Source organism: Rhineura floridana, chromosome 10 (assembly GCF_030035675.1).
Source record: "Rhineura floridana isolate rRhiFlo1 chromosome 10, rRhiFlo1.hap2, whole genome shotgun sequence".
Lineage (NCBI taxonomy): Eukaryota > Metazoa > Chordata > Lepidosauria > Squamata > Rhineuridae > Rhineura > Rhineura floridana.
In genome coordinates, this window is record NC_084489.1 from 40,993,328 (window position 1) to 41,013,821 (window position 20,494).

At 40.3% G+C, this 20,494-nt stretch overlaps 1 protein-coding gene across 5 annotated transcripts in view; it reads left to right on the forward strand.

The window, feature by feature from the left end:
• The window catches only part of HYCC1 (hyccin PI4KA lipid kinase complex subunit 1), a 67,499-nt gene that overhangs the window by 42,565 nt on the left and 4,440 nt on the right, over nucleotides 1-20,494 (forward strand). For 3 of the 5 annotated variants that reach the window (XM_061587295.1, XM_061587294.1, XM_061587296.1), the window contains exons 8-10: nucleotides 2,312-2,428; nucleotides 5,775-5,862; nucleotides 9,611-9,770. In XM_061587295.1, coding sequence (XP_061443279.1) covers nucleotides 2,312-2,428; nucleotides 5,775-5,862; nucleotides 9,611-9,770 — 365 coding nt within the window. Of the gene's footprint in view, nucleotides 1-2,311; nucleotides 2,429-5,774; nucleotides 5,863-9,610; nucleotides 9,771-11,331; nucleotides 11,532-13,924; nucleotides 14,041-19,404; nucleotides 19,702-20,494 lie in introns of those variants that run through there. The other 2 variants (XR_009758211.1, XM_061587297.1) reach the window with 2 other exon arrangements.

Here is a 20,494-nt window from a genome sequence, read left to right on the forward strand (position 1 = left end):
ATCTGTAGTGAATAAACTACATAGGAATATTTTGAGGATGAGCTTAAGAAATGAGCTTGTGGAAAAGAAAGAACTCCAGATTTGGGGACGCTTATCATGCACAGCCGTTCTGCCAAACTGGAAGCTTTTTGGATCCAATCCGTAGATAGACTACTAGGCCCTGAAAGTGGGGTGGGGTGTATGCCTTCACTTATTCAACTCTTAAGCGTCTTGGGGATTTTGAGTAATAAGCATACAATTTACCATTAAGAGTTCATAAACCTAAGTATTTGTAATGCAGTATAGTGTCAATGCTTTTTTTAAAAGCAACAGACATTAATGTTCAATGCCTTCCACTTTAGCTTTTGCAATGCAGATGGCAACAATTTCCAGAGAGGTAACTGTGCTACTCTATCGCAGCAAAAATAATGTTTTAAATACTGACAGATTTACTATGGCATACGTGTTCTTGGACTAGAGCTTACTTCATCAGATAAATGAAGGATTATGTTCAGTTAGCAGACTGAGACCACCCTTAAGATTTTATACAGCACTCTGCATGATTACATTCCCACTTCCAGGTGATCATGCAAAGCTTTAGGTTTGAGGCTTTCTAGTGTCTCTTAAAGCTAGGTCAGTACCATCCAGCTTTTTTAAGGACTTCACTACTTGTGTTTTGTGGCGCTGCTGTTGATTTTCAAAACAATTTGTTACATGTGGTGAGCACCTGCAAACCTACAAATTATGGCAACACTTGCCCATCTCTACAAGGTAACAGTACCATTGCTCTAGGTGACCCATCTCTTCGTCATCTACAGAATTTCTCCTCTGAAATAAATATAAGGGCAATGCCTTCATTAGGCCAAACAAAATGTCACAAAATAGCATGAAAGCTTTTGAGTTCTCCAGAAGTCTTCCTCAGGCTAGATGGCAAACATGGGCAGAGAAGAAAAAGAATTGGCTGGTGGTAAAGTCGTCCATGTCTTCATCTGGTAAGAGTCTTAGGATGGAGCTAGCAAACATTCAGTTGAGGCTCTTTTAGATGCTATGCAGGTTTCAGGTTGCACAAAGGCCTTTGTAGTGCAGTATAGTGTCAATGCTTCGAAAAGTTGTCGATTCACTTGCCTCTTGATTTTGCAGTTTTCTTGCCAATTATGCTTCTGATTTTCTCCTGAGGTACATGATGCTGCTCCTGCCCAAGCAGTTTTTTCTATTGCTTGAGTGTTTGTGGGATTTCTTTCCCACTTCCTGTACCTTTTGCTTTTTTTTAGAGTTAAGATTTGCTGATCTATAATCCATATTTAATAGCAACAACTGAATATAGATTTAAGGAACAGGTTTGACAGCAAGCATCAGTGGGGAAGTGAAAAAGTAAGAAACTGAGCTATTTCTGGGTTCCATGGCCTCCATCTTCTGTCACTAGAAGCAAGAGCAAGAGGTCTCTATAGCTAGTGTTCCATAGGCCAGGATGGGGAGCCACTTTTGTCAGATGAGGTCAGATGGAAGCCCCACTCCAAAGAAGCAATTGGGAGTGTGCTTTAAGGTCACGTCTTTGCCTATCCCAAAGGCAAGTGGGGGAAATGACTTTGTAAATTCATTAGGAACCCTGACTGGCCTAATTTAGCCCTTGGGTCAGAGGTTTCCTATGCCTGCCATGGGCTATTAATTAACTGAACACCTCTGCTAAGATTTACAGAGACTGATTATAACTGTGCAGTCTTTCTAGTTTTTTCCCTACAAAATATTTATTTCATGGATTTCAGTGTATATATACATATATTTTCAATGTTTCTCAATATGTGTATAGATTTTAAACAGTGTTTGCTCCCTCATATCTGTCTTCTGTCTGTCTCTCTCTCATATTATATTTTTATATACATTTAAATAAATAAATTTTTGGTTTCTTCTTTTGAGGAAAGCCAAAGAAGAATATGCACTTCAAAAATGTATAATTCTTCCTTTTCATGAGTGGTATCTTTCAGTAACTTCTACTTCATACTGTATGTTTCAATAACTGGCTTGTCAAACAGTACTGTATCCAGGACAATTTTGCTGGAATCTTTTACCAGTTAGATAGTTAACTGCAATTCTTTTAATAGAAGCTTGACCAGATAAGAGCAAAGTTTTGTAGGAGAAAACTCTGAAATGATTTTTAGATGGAATTGCAAGTTAGATGCATTCTGCCAATCAGATTGTTTGGCCTAGAAAAGAACACACATTTCTGGATTATTTTTAGGATTATCCTTTTTGACATAAGTGCACAATATTTTTCCTATTTTAACAAACAATAAAGAAATCTAAAATAATAATACTAATGCTAATTATATTTTAGGATCTGTGTTTGTGGATATCCTCGCCAACAAGTGAGGAAATACAAAGGCATAAACAGCAGGATTCCAATTTCCTCCGAATTCATGGTGCAGATGTTAACTGGGATTTATTATGCTTTGTAAGTTCAGTAAATCTGTTTTGTCTATTAAAAAGTACATTTCATGGTGGATAGTATATAGTGCAGAATGCTCATTTTCATGACAGCAGAGACAGTGTCCAGGGATCTCGCAGGTGCTGTCACAAAGGATTTTGTTTTTTTGTCATTTTTGCCCTGCCTCTCTATAAACTGCAATAATCTAATCTGAAGGTATTTTAAGGCATGTGTCGCTGTGGCCAGTTCTGTCTTCTCCGGAAGCGGTGCAGCTGGAGCACTAGCCAAGTCTGAGTAGAGGCATTCTTTGCCACAGCTGCCACCTGGACATCCAGAAGCAACGCCATGTCCAGGAGCATTTTAAACTTCAAATGTGATACTTTAGATTTCTCCTATCCTGGGTCTCCAGGTGTTGAACTATAACTCTCATCATCCCTGACCTTTGGCCATACTGGCTGGGGATGATAGTGGTTGTAATCCAACAATATCTGGGGACTCAAGGCTGACAGGCTGCTGTAGAGCAGGAGGGAGTAACCTACAGCCCTAAAGCTTCACGTGGCCCTTAGCCTATTTTTATGGGGTTCTTGGCTAACTTCAAAAGACCTCTGCAAGCAATCAGTTCAGTTATCTGGCAAGAGTGATATGTCCCTCCCTTGCAGCATACTGTTTGGAAAGGGGTGGCTCTGGCCACAGTCAATTGTGGCCTCCTGCCCTGCACACAGCATATGGTGTCCAACAGATTACCCCTAAGGGAATATGGCTCTTGACATAAAAAATGTTGCCTGCATCTGCTTTAGAAGAGATAAGATAATCCTAATGTTATTACTTAAAGTTTAAATATTTAGTTAAAGAATGTAGCATTCTGATCAAGTTTTAGTTAATAATACTTGTACACCAGTTTCCCTAACTATTCAGAGCCCTTTCATATCTTAGCAATCACTACAAAAGTCTTGTGAAATAGGCTAGCAGTATCTTTATCCTATTAGCAAACAGAGGAACCCCAAGTGGACTAAGATATTACTGTTTTCAGTGCACTGAGACACTGTGGGCAGACAAAGTATCAAGAAGGGGAATCTGTATTCTAGGACCAAAGTAAATATTACAAAAGAACCATGGGTGTGATCTCTCACATTTTTGTAGAGTTTCTAAAATTACTAATTAACAGACTCACATAGTTGTCTTGAAGAGTAGGGAAGTGGTGCTGTGAGGGGTATTACATTCTCCCATTTCCCTGATCTAAATACCCCCAAAACTGCTAATGGCTGCCTAGGAAAATATACAAAGACCTGCATATACAGTGCCTTGCAAAAGTAATCAGACCCCTGACCAATGCTCTCATATTACTGAATTACAAATGGTACATTGTAATTTTGTTCTGTGTGATATTTTATTGTGAAACACTGAAACTCAAAATCAATTATTGCAAGATGACATTGGTTTTATGTTAGGAAGTGTTTGTAAGAAAGATAAATACTGAAACATGTTGCTTGCATAAATATTCAACCCCTGTGCTGTGGAAGCTCCCAGTTTACACAGATGAAAGAAATTGCCCTATTGAGGACACAGTTACCATTGGCCTCTACCTCTGAACCATTAAAGTTGCTGTCACATTGTCAGGATAAAAACCCCACTGTTGACGGATCACTGGTCAGGCTGTGGTTCTGAAGGAAAATGAAGACCAAAGAGCGTTGTACAAAAGTTAGAGATAATGTAATACAAATGCACAGATTAGGAAAAGGGTACAAAATAATATCCAAGTGTTTGGATATCCCAGCGAGCACAGTTGGATCAATAATCAGGAAGTAGAAGCTGTATCACACCACCCAGGCACTGCCAAGAAAAGGCCATCCCTTAAAACTCAGCACTCGAACAAGGAGGAGACTCGTGAGAAAAGCCACAGAGAGGCCAACAATCACTTTGAAGGAGCTACAGAGTTCAGTGGCTGGGAATGGAGTAATGGTGCCCCAGTCAACCATATGAAGAGCGCTGCATAACACTGGCCTGTGTGGGAGGGTGGCATGCAATAAGTTGTTACTCAAAAAGTACCATCTGAAAGCACACCTGGAGTTTGCCAGAAAGCGTGAGAGTGCCCCAGCTGCCATGTGGGAAAAGGTTTTGTGGTCAGATGAGACCAAGATGGAGCTTTTTGGCCAAAGCTCAAAGGACTATGTGTGGCGCAAACCTAACACTGCCCATGCCTCAAGACACACCATCCCTACAGTGAAGTATGGTGGTGATAGCATCGTGCTGTGGGAATGCTTCTCATCAGCAGGGACTGGGCATCTTGTTAAAATTGAAGGAAGAACGGATGGAGCATAATACAGGGAAATACTGTGAGAGGACCTGCTTCAGTCCACTAAAAACTGAAGTTTGGGAGGAAATTCACTTTTCAGCAGGATAATGATCCCAAGCACAAGGCCAAAGCAACACTGGAGTGGCTCAAGAAGAAAAAGGTGAATGTCCTACAAAAAGGTGAGTGGCCCAGTTAAAGTCCTGATCTCAGTCCCATTGAAAATCTGTGGTGCTCTTTGAAAATTGCGGTCCACAAGCAACGTCCAACCAACCTGTACAACCTGGAGCGAATCTGCCAAGAAGAATGGTCCAAAATCCCTCCAGCACTGTGTGCAACGCTGGTACATACCTACCCCAAAAGACTTAAATCTGTTATTGTAGCGAAAGGTGGCTCTACCAAATATTAATGTGGGGGGTGGGGTGGGGTGGAACACTTATGCAAGCAACATGTTGCAACAATAAATCCTTTCAGGAAAAATGGCAGATTTCTACTCTCTGGTCCACAGAGAACAACATTCTGAAAACTATCTACTGAGTTACAAAGCCAAGATCTGAACCAGGGACAACTAGGCTCATAATTCATGCTCTTTATAACCACTGTGCTGCATCAAATTTGTATCTTTGTTCTGCTATAGTTATCCATCTGTTTTTCATAGCTGTATACATTTTACATAATTTTTCACTTGCTGCTTGTGCTGAATCAGGGATGGTGAACATTGAATGCGTAATGTGGGGAAATGCAGGCAGAAGGTTTATAGGGTGAAAAGCCTCTCTGTCTTGGGGGAAAATTGTGCATAATCCAAAACATTAAAATGGAAGCTGTTTTATGTTTTGTTCCTAAATCAGCATTATTGATGGCCAGAACTTGATCAAATGGCTAGAAAATATTTCATCTCCTTAAATATCAATGTTTCCATATAGCTTCTGTTATTTCTTGAATGCATACTGTTGTGCATTTTATTTCCATTATGATAAATGGTTTATCCAGATTTATTAATGAATAAGATGTATGGCTTTGATGCTGAAATGAATAATTACAGTCAGTTTTGATGTTTTGTGGCTGTATTTGTTAACTTTCTAGTTACAATGGAGAATGGGATCTGGCTCGTAAAGCAATGGATGATATTTTATACAGAGCACAACTGGAGTTATATCCAGAGCCACTGTTGGTAAGTGCCTTCTGTCAAATTATTCTGTACATTTCATTTCAGTTTAAACTAAAATATTACAAAGTATATTAGACAACAATTAAAAGGCAAATCATAGGTAGTGCACCAATAAAACATTCTCCAGTGGGCACCAGGACACCCCCAAGTGGGTATTTGTCTTCCTGTCCTGTTGACTGAGGCAGGAAAGAGTTAATACGCCAAAGGACTCTCACTTCAACCTTTCCCATGGAGTGTTAGTTCATTTTCCTGCCTTGCTTGAGCAGCACTGCCTTTTCCTTTGCTCTTCAGTCTGGCTGGCTTATGTCCTTATTTAATGTCTCAAATCTGAAACAGTTCTTAAGAGGGGCGACTTTGACATGGGAATTGATGCTGGACAGGTGCCAGACATGGGATCTGTACAAAGTATTGTCAGCTCTCCAAAAACTGCCCTTTAAACTACTAAAGACTTCCACTGTACAAATAATATCTTACAAGGTGCTATTCCGAATAGCTATAACTAGATGAATAATCTGAACTGGGAGCACTGTCGGTAGCAAAACACTTTTGTATGTTCCACAAGGACAGAGTAGTATTTTGAACTGATTCTGCCTTTATTCTGAAAGTAAATATGGCTTTTCACCATCAGCAGGAATTAGTTTTGCCAACCTTCTGCCCATCACCGTCACATGATCTGGAACATACTTGGCATTTCTTAAATGTGCAGAGAGCATTAAACATCTGTATTACTAGGACAAGGTCAATAAGACAAACAGATTCTTTGTTTCATACCATCCAACTAATATGGGGAAGAAAGTATCATCTTGCATTCTGGCAAGATGGATTAAAGGGTGCATCGCTTCGGCATCCTGTACTCTGCCCCTGCCCCTGCAATTAGGTATTGTGGTGCATTCAAGAGCAGCAGTTGCTACTGCAGCATTTTCAACAAATGCACCTCTACAAAAGGTTTGTTGGGCACCTGGGCAAACCCAAATACACTCACCAAGCACTACAAGATAGTCATTCACGCATCTGCAGAGGCAGCCTTTGGGAGACAAGTTCTTCATCAGGTGCTGCTGATGTATGTACCCACACACACAGAAGGTCAGCTTTGGGACATCCCACTTGCAGGTGTCCTGTTGCCCACTGGAAAAGGAACCATTTTACTCACCAGAAAGGTGTTTCTCTGGGGGCACCAGGACACAGCCAAAGCCCGCCCTGGGATGTAACGCAAGGAAAGATGGGTGGAAGTTGAAGGGTCAGGGGACTGACTTAGTAAATTTAGAAGTTATGTTTCATGTTGGCTACAGTGAGTTCAACATTATTTTGAGTTGTTAAGTTAGTGTTTTTTCTCCACGATACAAGTGTTATACTTTCAAGCTTGGCCAGATGGTGAACTAACACTCCATGAGAGGGGCTGAAGTCAGAGTCCTTTGGAGTGTTAACTCTTTCCTGCCACAACCAACAGGAGAGGAAGACAACACCCACTTGGGAGTGTTCTGGTGGCCCCAGAGAAACACCTTTCCAGAAAAAGAGAAAATATTGGAGCAAAGAACAAATTGGACACTAGTCAGGTCATATATATTTGTTGAAAAAAACACTGGCAGAATAGGAACCAAATGGATGTTGTGAGATAGGGAGTTACATAACCTGGGCACTACTATGGGGAAGGTCCTCTCCTGCTTCACCACCATCCAAACCTTTGACAGCAGGACATACAGAAGTGTCTTCTATAATATGATATGTCCCTCCCCCACAGTTAAGGTTCTAGGTTCTAGTTTTGGTGTACAAAGCCCTACATAGCTTGGGACCAGGATACCGGAAAAAAAAGGGATTGCAAAGAGCTCCAAAAAGACCTCCAAACTGAGTGAAGGGGCGGAAAAATGGCAAATGCAATTCAATATAAACCAGTGTAAAATTATGCATATTGAAGCAAAAAATCTTAATTTCACATATACGCTCATGGGGTCTGAACTGGCAGCGACCGAGCAGGAGAGAGACCTCAGGGTTGTAGTGGACAGCATGATGAAAATGTCGACCCAGTGTGCGGCAGCTGTGAAATAGGCAAAATCCATGCTAGGGATAATCAGGACTGGTATTGAAAATATAACAGCCAATATCATAATGCTGTTGTATAAATCTATGGTGCGGCTGCATTTGGAATACTGTGTACAGTTCTGGTCGCCTCATCTCAAAAAGGATATTATAGAGTTGGAAAAGGTTCAGAAGAGGGCAACCAGATTGATCAAGGGGATGGAGCGACTCCCTTACGAGGAAAGGTTGCAGCATTTGGGGCTTTTTAGTTTAGAGAAAAGGTGGGTCAGAGGAGACATGATACAAGTGTATAAAATTGTGCATGGCATTGAGAAAGTGGATAGAGAAAAGTTTTCTCATAATACTAGAACTCGTGGGCATTCAAAGAAGCTGAATGTTGGAAGATTCAGGGCAGACAAAAGGAAGTACTTCTTTACTCAGCACATAGTTAAAATATGGAATTTGCTCCCACAAGATGCAGTAATGGCCACCAGCTTGGATGGCTTTAAAAGACGATTAGACAAATTCATGGAGGACAGGGCTATCAATGGCTACTAGCCATAATGGCTGTGCTGTGCCACCCTAGCCAGAGGCAGCATGCTTCTGAAAACCAGTTGCCGGAAGCCTCAGGAGGGGAGAGTGTTCTTGCACTCAGGTCCTGCGCCTTTTGAAGATCTTCTGCTTTAACAAGCCTTTTAAGTAGAGACCTTATCCCAGTCTGTGTCTGTGGTGAAATTGCTTTTTAAGATGTTTATAAAAGTTATTTTAAAATGTTTTGCTTTAATATGTTTTTAAGATGTTTTAAAGTGCTTTAGTGTTTTGTTTGCTGCCCTGGCTCCTTCTGGGAGGAAGGGTGGGATATAAATTTAATAAATAAATAATACTGTTTAGAAAGGGTGACAGAGGAAAAAGGGGTGGTTCCATCTACTTTTGGCTCTGGCCCGGCTGCAGTCAATTATTCCATTCTGCTTTTTCAGAGTTCAGTTTGAAGTACTATTTACATTTGCAAAGTTAGTTTGACCAAAGGCCAGGAATATTATGTCTGATTTAGGCAATAACACCTGTACAATATTGCATCCAGGGCTCAAACAACTGTAAATTCCATAGCCTAAGGCAGGGGTCCTGAACTGTTTTGGGCCTTGAGGTCACATCTGGAAATCTAAAACTGTCATCAGAACTACAAAATAACCATTTCACAGGAGGCAAACAGACACACTCTAAAAAACACCCCCATAAAAACACACAGATACATCCTTCTAAAAATATAACTCACAAAAACATGCAGCAGCCCGATTAATTCCCCCAAAAGCCAAACACTCAATTTAAAATATTTTAATATTGGGAGGGGCAATGGGCCTTGGTGGATGCCCATGGACCCCAAGCCTAAGACATCATCTTTTCCCCCATCCCCAAATGTTCAGAGTTTTGACAACACACAGGAAATTGTAAGAAACAAAGGCACTTCTGTACGCTGGGGGGGGGGGTCAAAAGACAGCAAAAAGCGAAAATATGATTATAAATGGTCTTCTGCAAGAGCTATTAAGGGAAGTGGTCTCAGTCTGAATTGTTCACTACTCTGAAGTAATGCCATAATTGAACAGATGGAAGTAAAACTATTATGCATTTTGACTTTTATCATATCTAATATAATCTATATTGATACGTAGAAAATGTTGCTTTAATTTTAAATCTGGAGTTAATTTTGAGAATCTCACCCACTTTTTTGTTACTTTCTTAGGTTGCTAATGCCATAAAAGCTTCATTGCCTCAGGGTGCCATAAAATCTAATAAAGAAGGTACAAAATGCATTCAGGTTGAAATTACACCTACTGCATCTAGAATATCAAGAAATGCAGTAACCAGCATGTCTATTCGGGGCCATAGATGGAAAAGGCATGGTAAGAAATCTGTTATTGAAACTACCATTTGATAACCAAATCACCATTTTCAGATCATATGGGATGCTTACCCGTGAATATATAATCTTCTGGTACAACCAGAATGTCATTGAGTTGGCTGGTGAGTTAATTTTGCTGTTTTATTTCTTTTATACAAAGAGATACTATGGCTTTCTCTATCAGTACTCATGAACATAAGTAACTTCACTGTGCTTATTCAGTTTATCATTCATTAGGTTGTATTCCACTAAGTCCTACTCACCATAGACTCATTAAAATTAATGAACCTAAGTTAGTCATGTCTATTAACTTGAATAGGTCTACTCTGAGAAGGACTAACATTGAATGTCACCCGTTATTCCTAGGCTTTAACATATACACTGCATATTTATTCTGATTCTGCCCTCAACTGCTTGTATCTATAATTTAATCATAACTAGAATTTTATACCCAAGTTGAAGTTTGTGTATAACTTTAAGCAAACAAACAGATTGAATTCCCAAGAGTAACTGTGTAATTTAAGATAATATTTTAACTGGAACGTTGACATTATTAAATAGTGAAGTTTATAAAATCACAATGGTTTTTATTTTCATTATAGTAATTCTCTAGCTCTTAAAATGTCCTAGTAGGCGTTATATTATGTTGCAAAAAACGGAATACTCTCGTAAAGTACAAGGCCTCTCACTTTCATTTGTTTATGGGATAGTCACTATGAAATAATTTAGTCACAAGTTTTGATTGCTAAAATGGATCCTAAATGTACCCTCCTTCCCAGCTAGGTGAGGCTTGGGTAACCTAAGGTTTATTTCATCCTGCAGAAAATGACAAAAGTTATCTTGTCCAATGGTTGATTGCTGAAGTGGTTGGTAACCTTGGCAATCTTCTTCTTAATTCATCATGGCTATAAATCCTTTCCATACTGAGTTTCATCACAGCAGTGATCATGTGTGAAAGACCCTGGTGAATCTTTACTTCACCCTTCAATATGTTGTGCCCTATAGACTTTGTCTTGTCTTAAACTAGATATGCAGACATGCATTCTCTCAATGGAATTGTTAAGCCATTTCCATCTCCAGATATGAAGTCAAGAACTGGAGACCTCTGTATTAGACCCACTAATGATTTCTGACTATCTTGTAGCTCTGCAGAGTATTTTATTTTACAGTTCTCTAGATTAAAGCCCAATTTGTACAGGTCAGCAGTATCTGTTCTGGTAAATCTGAGTATACAAAGATGTTGCTATCTCCTAAAAACTACACAGAGTACTTTAAAAAACTACTACTACTACTACTAAGAAATACTTTAGATTACTGATTTGGCCAGTTACTGCTTCTATTTTGTCTCTTCTTTGGGAGAGATTCCTAAGGAAGCTTTGGAGTTTTGCCCAAATTAACTTGCAGAATAGTGGTGCAAGGGCACAAATTACAGAGCTACTTCCTTCTAGCTAATACAATTTCTTCTCTTTTTATATAATTGTAAATAGATTGATAGCCCAGAAAAGATATATATCTTCGACTTTTTAGAAACCAAACCATTCTTTAATGTTGCCTTCCTCCAGGAGTCATACTTGACGATACAGGTGCTGAAGTTCACGAGTCAATGGTTAGGACAAGTGTTTGCTGCAGCAGATAACAGTAAGGAAGGAAGCTTGATAGTATTAGTGAAGCAACTGACTCCAATAAAGATGAACAGTTACTTTGTTAAGAAGAAGGATAATTTGCCAGATATGCAAGTGTTGCTGCAGACTCCTAAGAGCTAGTAAGTTGTGAACTTTCCATTCAGGAAGGTGATGTCATGATATTGTTATAAAGTGGGGGTAATATTCTTTGGCTCATGGAGGAAAATTTTGTGTTTAAAAATAAACTGAAAGGAAAGATTGGGGGTTTCCAGGCCCTGACCTTCTCACCACAAGGGAAAACAGTATTTTGCTTCAAAGCTGTGATCTGGAATAGAAAATAAGCATTTTGGTGTTCCCTTGTGGTCATCTCCAGTAATTGTCTTCTACCTTGTGTCATTAACCAAAGTGCTTACAGGTAGCATCCAGCTGGTCTCACTGAGTTTGCTACTCCAACCTGTTGCAACTACCTAAAACATGGTGGGAAACCTTTCTGGTTACAGGGGCCAACACTTTTCTATAAATCTATGGTGTGGCCGCATTTGGAATACTGTGTACAGTTCTGGTCGCCTCATCTCAAAAAGGATATTATAGAGTTGGAAAAGGTTCAGAAGAGGGCAACCAGAATGATCAAGGGGATGGAGTGACTCCCTTATGAGGAAAGGTTGCAGCATTTGGGGCTTTTTAGTTTAGAGAAAAGGCGGGTCAGAGGAGACATGATAGAAGTGTATAAAAATATGCATGGCATTGAGAAAGTGGATAGAGAAAAGTTTTCTCATAATACTAGAACTCGTGGGCATTCAAAGAAGCTAAATGATGGAAGATTCAGGGCAGACAAAAGGAGGTACTTCTTTACTCAGCGCATAGTTAAACTATGGAATTTGCTTCCACAAGACACAGTAATGGCCACCAGCTTGGATGGCTTTAAAAGAAGATTAGACAAATTCATGGAGGACAGGGCTATCAGTGGCTACTAGCCATGGTGGCTGTGCTCTGCCACCCTAGTCAGAGGCAGCATGCTTCTGAAAACCAGTTGCCAGAAGCCTCAGGAGGGGAGAGTGTTCTTGCACTCAGGTCCTGCTTGCGGGCTTCCCCCAGGCACCTGGTAGGCCACTGTGAGAACAGGATGCTGGACTAGATGTGCCACTGGCCTGATCCAGCAGGCTCTTCTTATGTTCTTATGTTTTGACAGGTGGGTGGGGTGACCCATATGTCAATCAGATGACATAATTATGCCACATGATTGATAGGCAGGTTGCCCACCCACCTGTCAAAATCTCGTGCTTGGGGATTGCAAAAGTGATGGGGAGGGGAGAAAGAAAGGAGCATAGGTAGCAGATTCTGCGCTCCCTGACGCACGCAAAACACACCTTTCTTTCTCCCCACCCCGTCAAGTGAAGGGAGCGGGTAAAGAAAGGTGCCTTTAACAAGCAAAGGCAGCAGGCGGGACTTCTCCCACACTCTGCCGATGTTCATGAAAGGTACCTTACCTTCTGCTTGCCTTGGCTGTGCACACCTGTTCCCAATCGGGAAGAGATGCATACATCCAAACTGAGCAGGATTTAGCCCTCACCTGTCCACTGACAAGTGGGGGGCTAAATCCTGCTTTGGCTGCAAGCGTCTGTTTGCACAGCCAAGGCAGAATTGAATCCCACCCTCCTGCCCCTCAGTTGGTGTCACGAGGTGGGTGTGGTTTGTGGTAAATAGCATTGTGGGCCAAATTGGACTCCCTGGTTGGCCAAGACTGGCCTGTGGGCCAAAGGCTCCCCACCTCTGACCTAGAAGAACATAAACCTTACCATTGCAGCCTAACCTCTTCACAGAGTTGTGGGGCAAAATTGTTTAGCAAAACATGAAGTATGGGAATTGAAACAGGTATTCCTAGATTATGACAGAGGTCAAGATCAATGCCAGGAAGCTTTCTGCATGGAAAACATGCCACCAAATGGGAGAGATTTTATCTGAGTAGAGACATGGAATGCAGATCCAGATGGTTCTGGAGAAAACATTTCACATAGTTTCTTACTCAAGAACAGTAGCCTTAGCTGGTCATTAATCAGGTTGCCATTTTAGAATTTGAAAGAAGGTTTGGTCTTGGATCTCTCTCTCTCTCTCTCTCTCTCTCTCTCTCTCTCTCTCTCTCTCTCTCTCTCTCTCTCTCTCTCTCTCTCTCTCTCTCTCTCTCTCTCTCTCTCTCTCTCTCTCTCTCTCTGAGTGTGTGTGTGTGTGTGTGTGAGTGAGAGAGAGAGAGAGGGTTCCTATTTATTAAATTAATTTGCATAGGAAATGTACAGCTGTAATGAGTTTTTAATTTCTTGGGTAGTGAGTATGAGAAGCTCCAGTACTCCACACTACTTAATTTAAAATACATTAAAATACACTGAAGTAGATAGCAACATAAAATAGAAACACTTACAAAAGGATGCCATTCTCTTAAACAGTGGAATAATGACACAAAGTGCAATATCCAAAGCTAATGGGTTGGTTTAATGGAAAAGGATGGGCAGAAAGTGATTTTCTCATTCCTTCTCTCAAGCAGCCCCTGCCCGAAAATGTGCACCTGACGATCAAGGGACCCTGCTGAATAGTGTGGGCTGTGGGGTGCTGAGGGGGAATAAGGAGATCATGAAAAACCAGGCAAAGGCACCTTCTGTGAGCAGAACTTCCAATTCCCATCTGCTGTACTCCCCATTTTCCTCCTCACCTGCAATGGGCACCCTCCTGCAGTTCTTGAAATCCTCTGCACTTCAATACATCCTTGCTGGGCCATTTCTGTGTTTTTAACTTAGCTTGTAAATTAAGAGAAAAGGCAAATACTTCTGTATAGTTGGGAGAAAGTGTGCTGAAACTGCTACCTTACTTTTAAGCAAGCCTGTTTCATTGCTGAATTGATATCCTTCAGATTACCCAAGTTCTGTGATAGAAGGAACAAGTGGCACCTGGAACAAAATGTTGAGGTATATTTTCCAACCCTAAAAGAGTGCTGCAATTCAGAGCTGCAGGCAGCCTGGAACAGGAGCCTTGTAGTCCTGTTCCGGCCTTGCGGGGAAGAGGCAAAGGGAAAGGGCTTCTTTCTTGGTTCTCTATTTTCCTTCTCCCTTCCCTGCTTTGTTGTATAAGGGGCTTCTAGCCTGGAACCTGAGCATTTTAGAGATATACAGCAGGGACTTGTGATGAGCAGGGAAAATGTATCCTCTTTCCTGAAGCACCTGTGTGGTGCAAGGGGGTGGAAGGTTTTTAACTTTACATTCACCTTTGCTGAACCCTAATCCCACTCCTCAGAGATACTCATTAAGAGCTGTTAGTGACTTAAGCAAGCCAGTTTCTTCCCCGTGTCCCACACAGTTTGCCTGACTTCAGATTCCTTTTAAATCCTCTTCGTCTTACCCATCTGTCTGTAAGCTCAACTGTCCTCAACATTTTTTGGAGTTCTGGAATCTTCACAGGTGTTAATTTGGGTCACTTTTGGAGTTTTATAACATTGATTTTACTTTAATAACTGAATTGTTCTACAGGATCTCCTGGTATGTAGAAACCGCACTCTAATTTTTTGATGGCCCTCTTTCACTTTGAAATTGGTAGGCAATCAACTCCCTGAATTTACTAATAAAGAGAGTGATTGTGATCGTTATCTAATCACCTGACTTCAAAATTACTTGCCCCTGGCTCTTTGATTTTTTTAATCCTCTTGTGTAATATTATTTGCCAGATAGAAATGGAAGGACATTTCTGCATAGGGATGACTCCTCCTAGGCAGGGTCCTCAGCATTTTTCACGTTATATTATTATTCTCTAAACCATAAATCTTCTGTTTAATTCTCAGATTTTGTAAAAAAAATACAGTGCTTTATTTTATGTTTAATATATTGTTTTAGCCACTTAACTTTAGAAAAGAAAAATATATTCTAAAACTGTAAGTACTTACACAACTATAAGATGGGTGATATCAAAGGCTAGTCATACTGAGAAAAGACTCATTGAAATGATGGACTTAAGTAACTTCTGTGTTCAGTGGGTCTACTCTGAGTATAACTTAGTGCTATAGAGTGATATCCATCTATCTGTGATTTTTTAAAGTTACAATACCAGTTCATAATGGAAGCCAGGCTGCTCTAGAAGGACAAAATATAGTTCTAGATTCCTTTTATATAGTGGTGCCAGTTCAGCTGTTTGAATGTGTTCTTAGATTTTACTTTTTAAAACCTATTAATTACTGAATGCTGTGGCTAGTGTTGCAGAGATAAATGTGTGAAGCCACTGTTTTACCAGTTTTAGAGTGCTTAAGCTGTGAAAATGCATTTGATGATGCAGCTGTTTCCAGTGCTGCCCATCTTCCTTTCCCTGATTGAACTTTCAAAATCTGATTTGACAGTGTTAGAAAGCTCATATCCTTCCTATGACCCTTACGTTTTCGGACCCTGCATTGTTCTAAATTTGGTCTAACTCATTGCCTTCATTTTAATTTTTTTTTATGAAGCTGGTTCCTCTAGTCACATTTCCCCTTCCATGTCAATCAATTTTTTAGACTTTTACTTTTTGCCCATCAAGCGTTCTATTTCTGCTGAACCTCTTAGTTAGTGTACCACAGATTTGTTGCTGCTATCCACCTGAGAAGTGATGCAAATGGCAACAGAAAATTTCTGGAATTTGTGTGATAGTAGTCTTAGAGATCATGTAATAAATGTGCATAAGGAAGCTTTCATAAATTAGAGCAGTCATGAAAGTGGTATATCTAGGTATTTCTTCCTAAGTTAAAATTCCTCATTTGTTCTTCCTGTAACATATCAAGGTTAGCAGCTCAAAAATCCATAACACTGAGGACTTAACAGTATTTAGCAAAAAGGTCTGTCACTGGCAATTCTTTAGATTCTTTTTTTACTGTTTTATAGCTTTCTTTGGAATGTTGTTCGTTCTTTCTCATTTTGTTAAACTGCTGTAAGTGTTTCATAATAGAAAAGTGTGATATAAGTGTATGCCGCCCTGGGCTCCTTCTGGGAGGAAGGGCAGGATATAATAATAATAATAATAAATATTAGAAATTAATGTACTAGTTTTTATTGAATAAAAGGTGAGAACAAAATGCACTGATTTAGCTAAATGTTTATCTCAGCATTAGAAACACAGTGACATGTATACTCCCTCCCCCAATAGGAATGGAAAAACTGGGGTTTGAGTCCTTATGTTAATAGAGGATCCCCACTGCGTGTAAGCGCTATCTCAATGGAGCTGTTTCTCTTCGCCTCCCCATTGCATGCATACATAGGCAGCATGCTAAGACGGTCTGAGGAATGAGAAGATTATATTTTATTTATTATTAGATTTATATCCTGCCCTTCCTCCCAGAAGGAGCCCAGGGCAGCAAACAGAAGCACTAAAAACACTAAAATATCATAAAAACAAACTTATATATATATAAACATCCTTAAAAACATACCAAAACAAAACATCTTTAAAAACATATTTTTTAAAAAAACCTTTAAAAACATATTAAAAAGCAATTCCAACACAGATCAGACTGGAATAAGGTCTCTACTTAAAAGGCTTGTTGAAAGAGGAAGGTCTTCAGTAGGTGCCGAAAAGATAGCAGATGGCGCCTGTCTAATATTTAAGAGGAGGAAATTCCAAAGGGTGGGTGCCACTACACTAAAAGTCCACTTCCTATATTGTGCGGAACGGAACTCCTGATAAGATGGTATCTGCAGGAGGCCCTCACCTGCAGAGCTCAGTGATCAACTGGGTATATAAGGAATAAGATGATCTTTCAGGTATCCTGGTCCCAAGCTGTATAGGGCTTTGTACACCAAAACCAGCACCTTGAACTTAGCCCTGTAGCTAATAGGCAGCCAGTGCAATTCTTTCAGCAGTGTAGTGACATGCTGACAATATCCTGCCTCAGTGAGCAGTTGCGCCATTGCATTTTGCACCAGCTGCAGGTTCCAGACCAACCTCAAGGGGAGCCCCACATTGAGCGCATTACAGTAATCCAGACTGGAGGTTACCAGTGCATGGACAATAGTGGTCAGGCTATCCCGATCCAGAAACGGTGCAGCTGTCTTACCAGCCGAAGCTGGTAAAAGGCACTCCTAGCCACTGAGGTCATCTGGGCCTCTAGCAACAAAGATGGATCCAGGAGCACCCCCAGACTACGAACTTGCTCTTTCAGAGGAAGTATGACCCCATTCAAAGCAGGCAACTGACCAATTATACGAAATCGGGAACCACCAACCCACAGTGCCTCCATCTTGTTAGAAGTCAGAGTCAGTTTATTGGCCCTCATCCAGGCTACCACCGAGTCTAGGCAGTGGTCCAGGGCTTACACAGCCTCTCCTGATTCAAATGCTACAGAGAAATAGAGTTGGGTATCATCAGCATACTGCGGACATCTCACCCCAAATCTGATGACTGCTCCCAAGGGCTTCATATAGATCAGTGGTTCTTAACCTGGGGTGCACACACTCCCGGGGGTGCGAGACATTTTTTTCTAGGGGTAAGGCCCAACCAAAGATTTTGGACAACTGTCGTTTATCTTAGCTAAGTTAGGCTAAAACACACATTAAAATTAAATTAAATTAAAATTAAAAATGAACGGTATTTTTTCAGGGGGTACGAGAGCATATTTTGGAAATCCAAGGGGTGCTGGCAATGGAAAAGGTTAAGAACCACTGATATAGATGTTAAACAGCATTGGGGACAAGGTGGTACCCTGCGGGACCCCACAGCACAACTGCCAGGGGGCCAAAAGAGAATTGCCTAATGCGGTTCTCTGAAAATGACCCCAGAGATAGGATCGGAACCACTGTAAAACAGTGCCTCCGATATCCATCTCACCAGATCAGCCCAGAAGGATACCGTGGTCAATGGTATCAAAAGCCTCTGAGAGATCAAGTAAGAATAACAGGGTTGCACTCCCCCTGTCCTCCTTCTGATAGAGGTCATCCATCCGGGTGACCTAGGCCAATTCAGTCCCATAACCAGGCCTGATCCCAGACTGGAATGGGTCATGATAATTAGTTTCATGCAAGAGTACATGCAATTGCTGCGCCACAACCCTCTTGATCACCTTCCCTAAAAAGGGGTATTTGCGACTGGGCAGTAGTTGTCACAAACCAATGGGACTAGAATGGGGTTTTTCAGGAGCTGTCAAATCACTGCCTCTGGAACCACTCCCTCCTACAATGATGCATTGACCACACCCTATATGTGCCTTCATGCTTTGCAGTGATCGGTCCCACTGTCTGTATGCTCATGTACATGCACCCCAAAACGGGGTTCAAATGGGGATGTCAACAAGGGGAAGACGAGAAAGAAAGAGGGGGTGATGTCACATTTGCCTGGCTTCAGAAATATACAAATACCATAACTAATAGAAAAATCACTTCCTGTAAAAATATTTCATAGAATCATAGAATAGTAGAGTTGGAAGGGGCCTACAAGGCCATCGGGTCCAACCCCCTGCTCAATGCAGGAATCCAAATCAAAGCATAGTGACTCTCCATATGTAGGATAAAGATTAATTTTATGTAATGTAAATTAGTACAGAAATAATGTTGATAACTATAAAGCTCTGTGAGTCAGTTGACTTCCAGTATATCATAGTATAACCTACAAGAAAACTATTTCTTATATAATTTTTGGGTTTATTATAATTGATCTCTTTGTGATAACTTTGCCTGGGCTCCTTCTGGTAGGAAGGGTGGGATATAAATTTAATACATAAATAAACTTAAGAGTGAATGTATTTATTTATACATTCACTACAGTAGTAGCAGTAGCTGAATGGTAAGGCTTGAGTTTATAGTTAAAACGTCCAGAATTTTATTTTTTTAATCTTCTGGTTTACTGCTAGAAGAAATGTATTCCCTCTTTACTAATATTGCTAAATAATGGCCAATAAGCAAAACATCTGACTTTGTAACATTCAGCCTTCTCTAGTTTTGTCAGATTTGTCTTTTTTCTTTTGTCTCCATGTTTTTGTTTCAGCCATCTTTTTTTTGTCTTATCCATCTTTAATTCTAGAACAATCAGATAATGCTAATGACACTACTGAATCAGGCAACTTTGTCATACCCGAGATTAGTGTCACAAATGTGGCTGGAGAGAGAACCGGGAATGGGGAAAAAAGCAGAGCACCAACAGAGAATGATGCTCAGTATATACAGGGTGTGCAGGAAGCACCTACAGATCCTAGAGTTGACAGCAAAGGCATGCCAGAAATCAGGAGGCAAAAATCTGTAAGAAAAATTATGGAGGATGGAATAAGCTCGCCTGGCAGAGTGCAGTTTTAGCAGAGCTCTTTGTAGCTAACCTCAAAAGGTATTGATTGAAAGGGTCACTGCTGCATGTTTGGAGGATTACAGTATAGAATAAATATATTTGCATGTTACCTTTAATAAAACACAACTGCATGCTTTGCACATAGAAAGGATCCATCTGTGCTGAATACATTGCTAGCATGCTGGTAGCACGTAAGTTTGTTTTCACTTGGGAAACCACACTGTGAGACTTCAAATTGGCGGACAATTGAATTATTCTTACATCAATATTCATCTTTTAGCTAAGCAAAGTCACTTCAGTAATTTTCTTTCCAAATGTACATATACCATGCCAATTCATTTTAATTTTTTCCCTGTTTATCATTTTAAATCTTTGCAGTTATATTAATACTCCCAGTGTGTTAGGTTTCCAGACTTTTCACTATATGGACTGCAGAATGTGACCTTTCAGTTCTTGAAACAGAAGCACTGTTGGGTTTGCTAAAAATGTAGAGCCTGCAGGTGATGCCATACTGGCTTTTATGGTGTCCTGATTATCTAGTTCCGTGATTAATTTGCTATGCTGATAGTATGTAGATGCCTTTGCAAATATTTGGAATATATATATCTTTTCCTACCTTTCTGTGATGTTTCTAACATCTTTCTAATCTTTTGCATGAATAATAGGAATGCTTTTTAAAATTGCTCCAAGATGAGATTATAAGGATGTTTCTTAGTTTAATAAATCCACTTTCCTGTTGTGAAGTAAATTATAACAAATTGACAGACAGTGTACAGTGCGATTGGTAAGTTTCTATCTGCTTGGTAATCTGCTTTATGCTGGGAAATGCCAA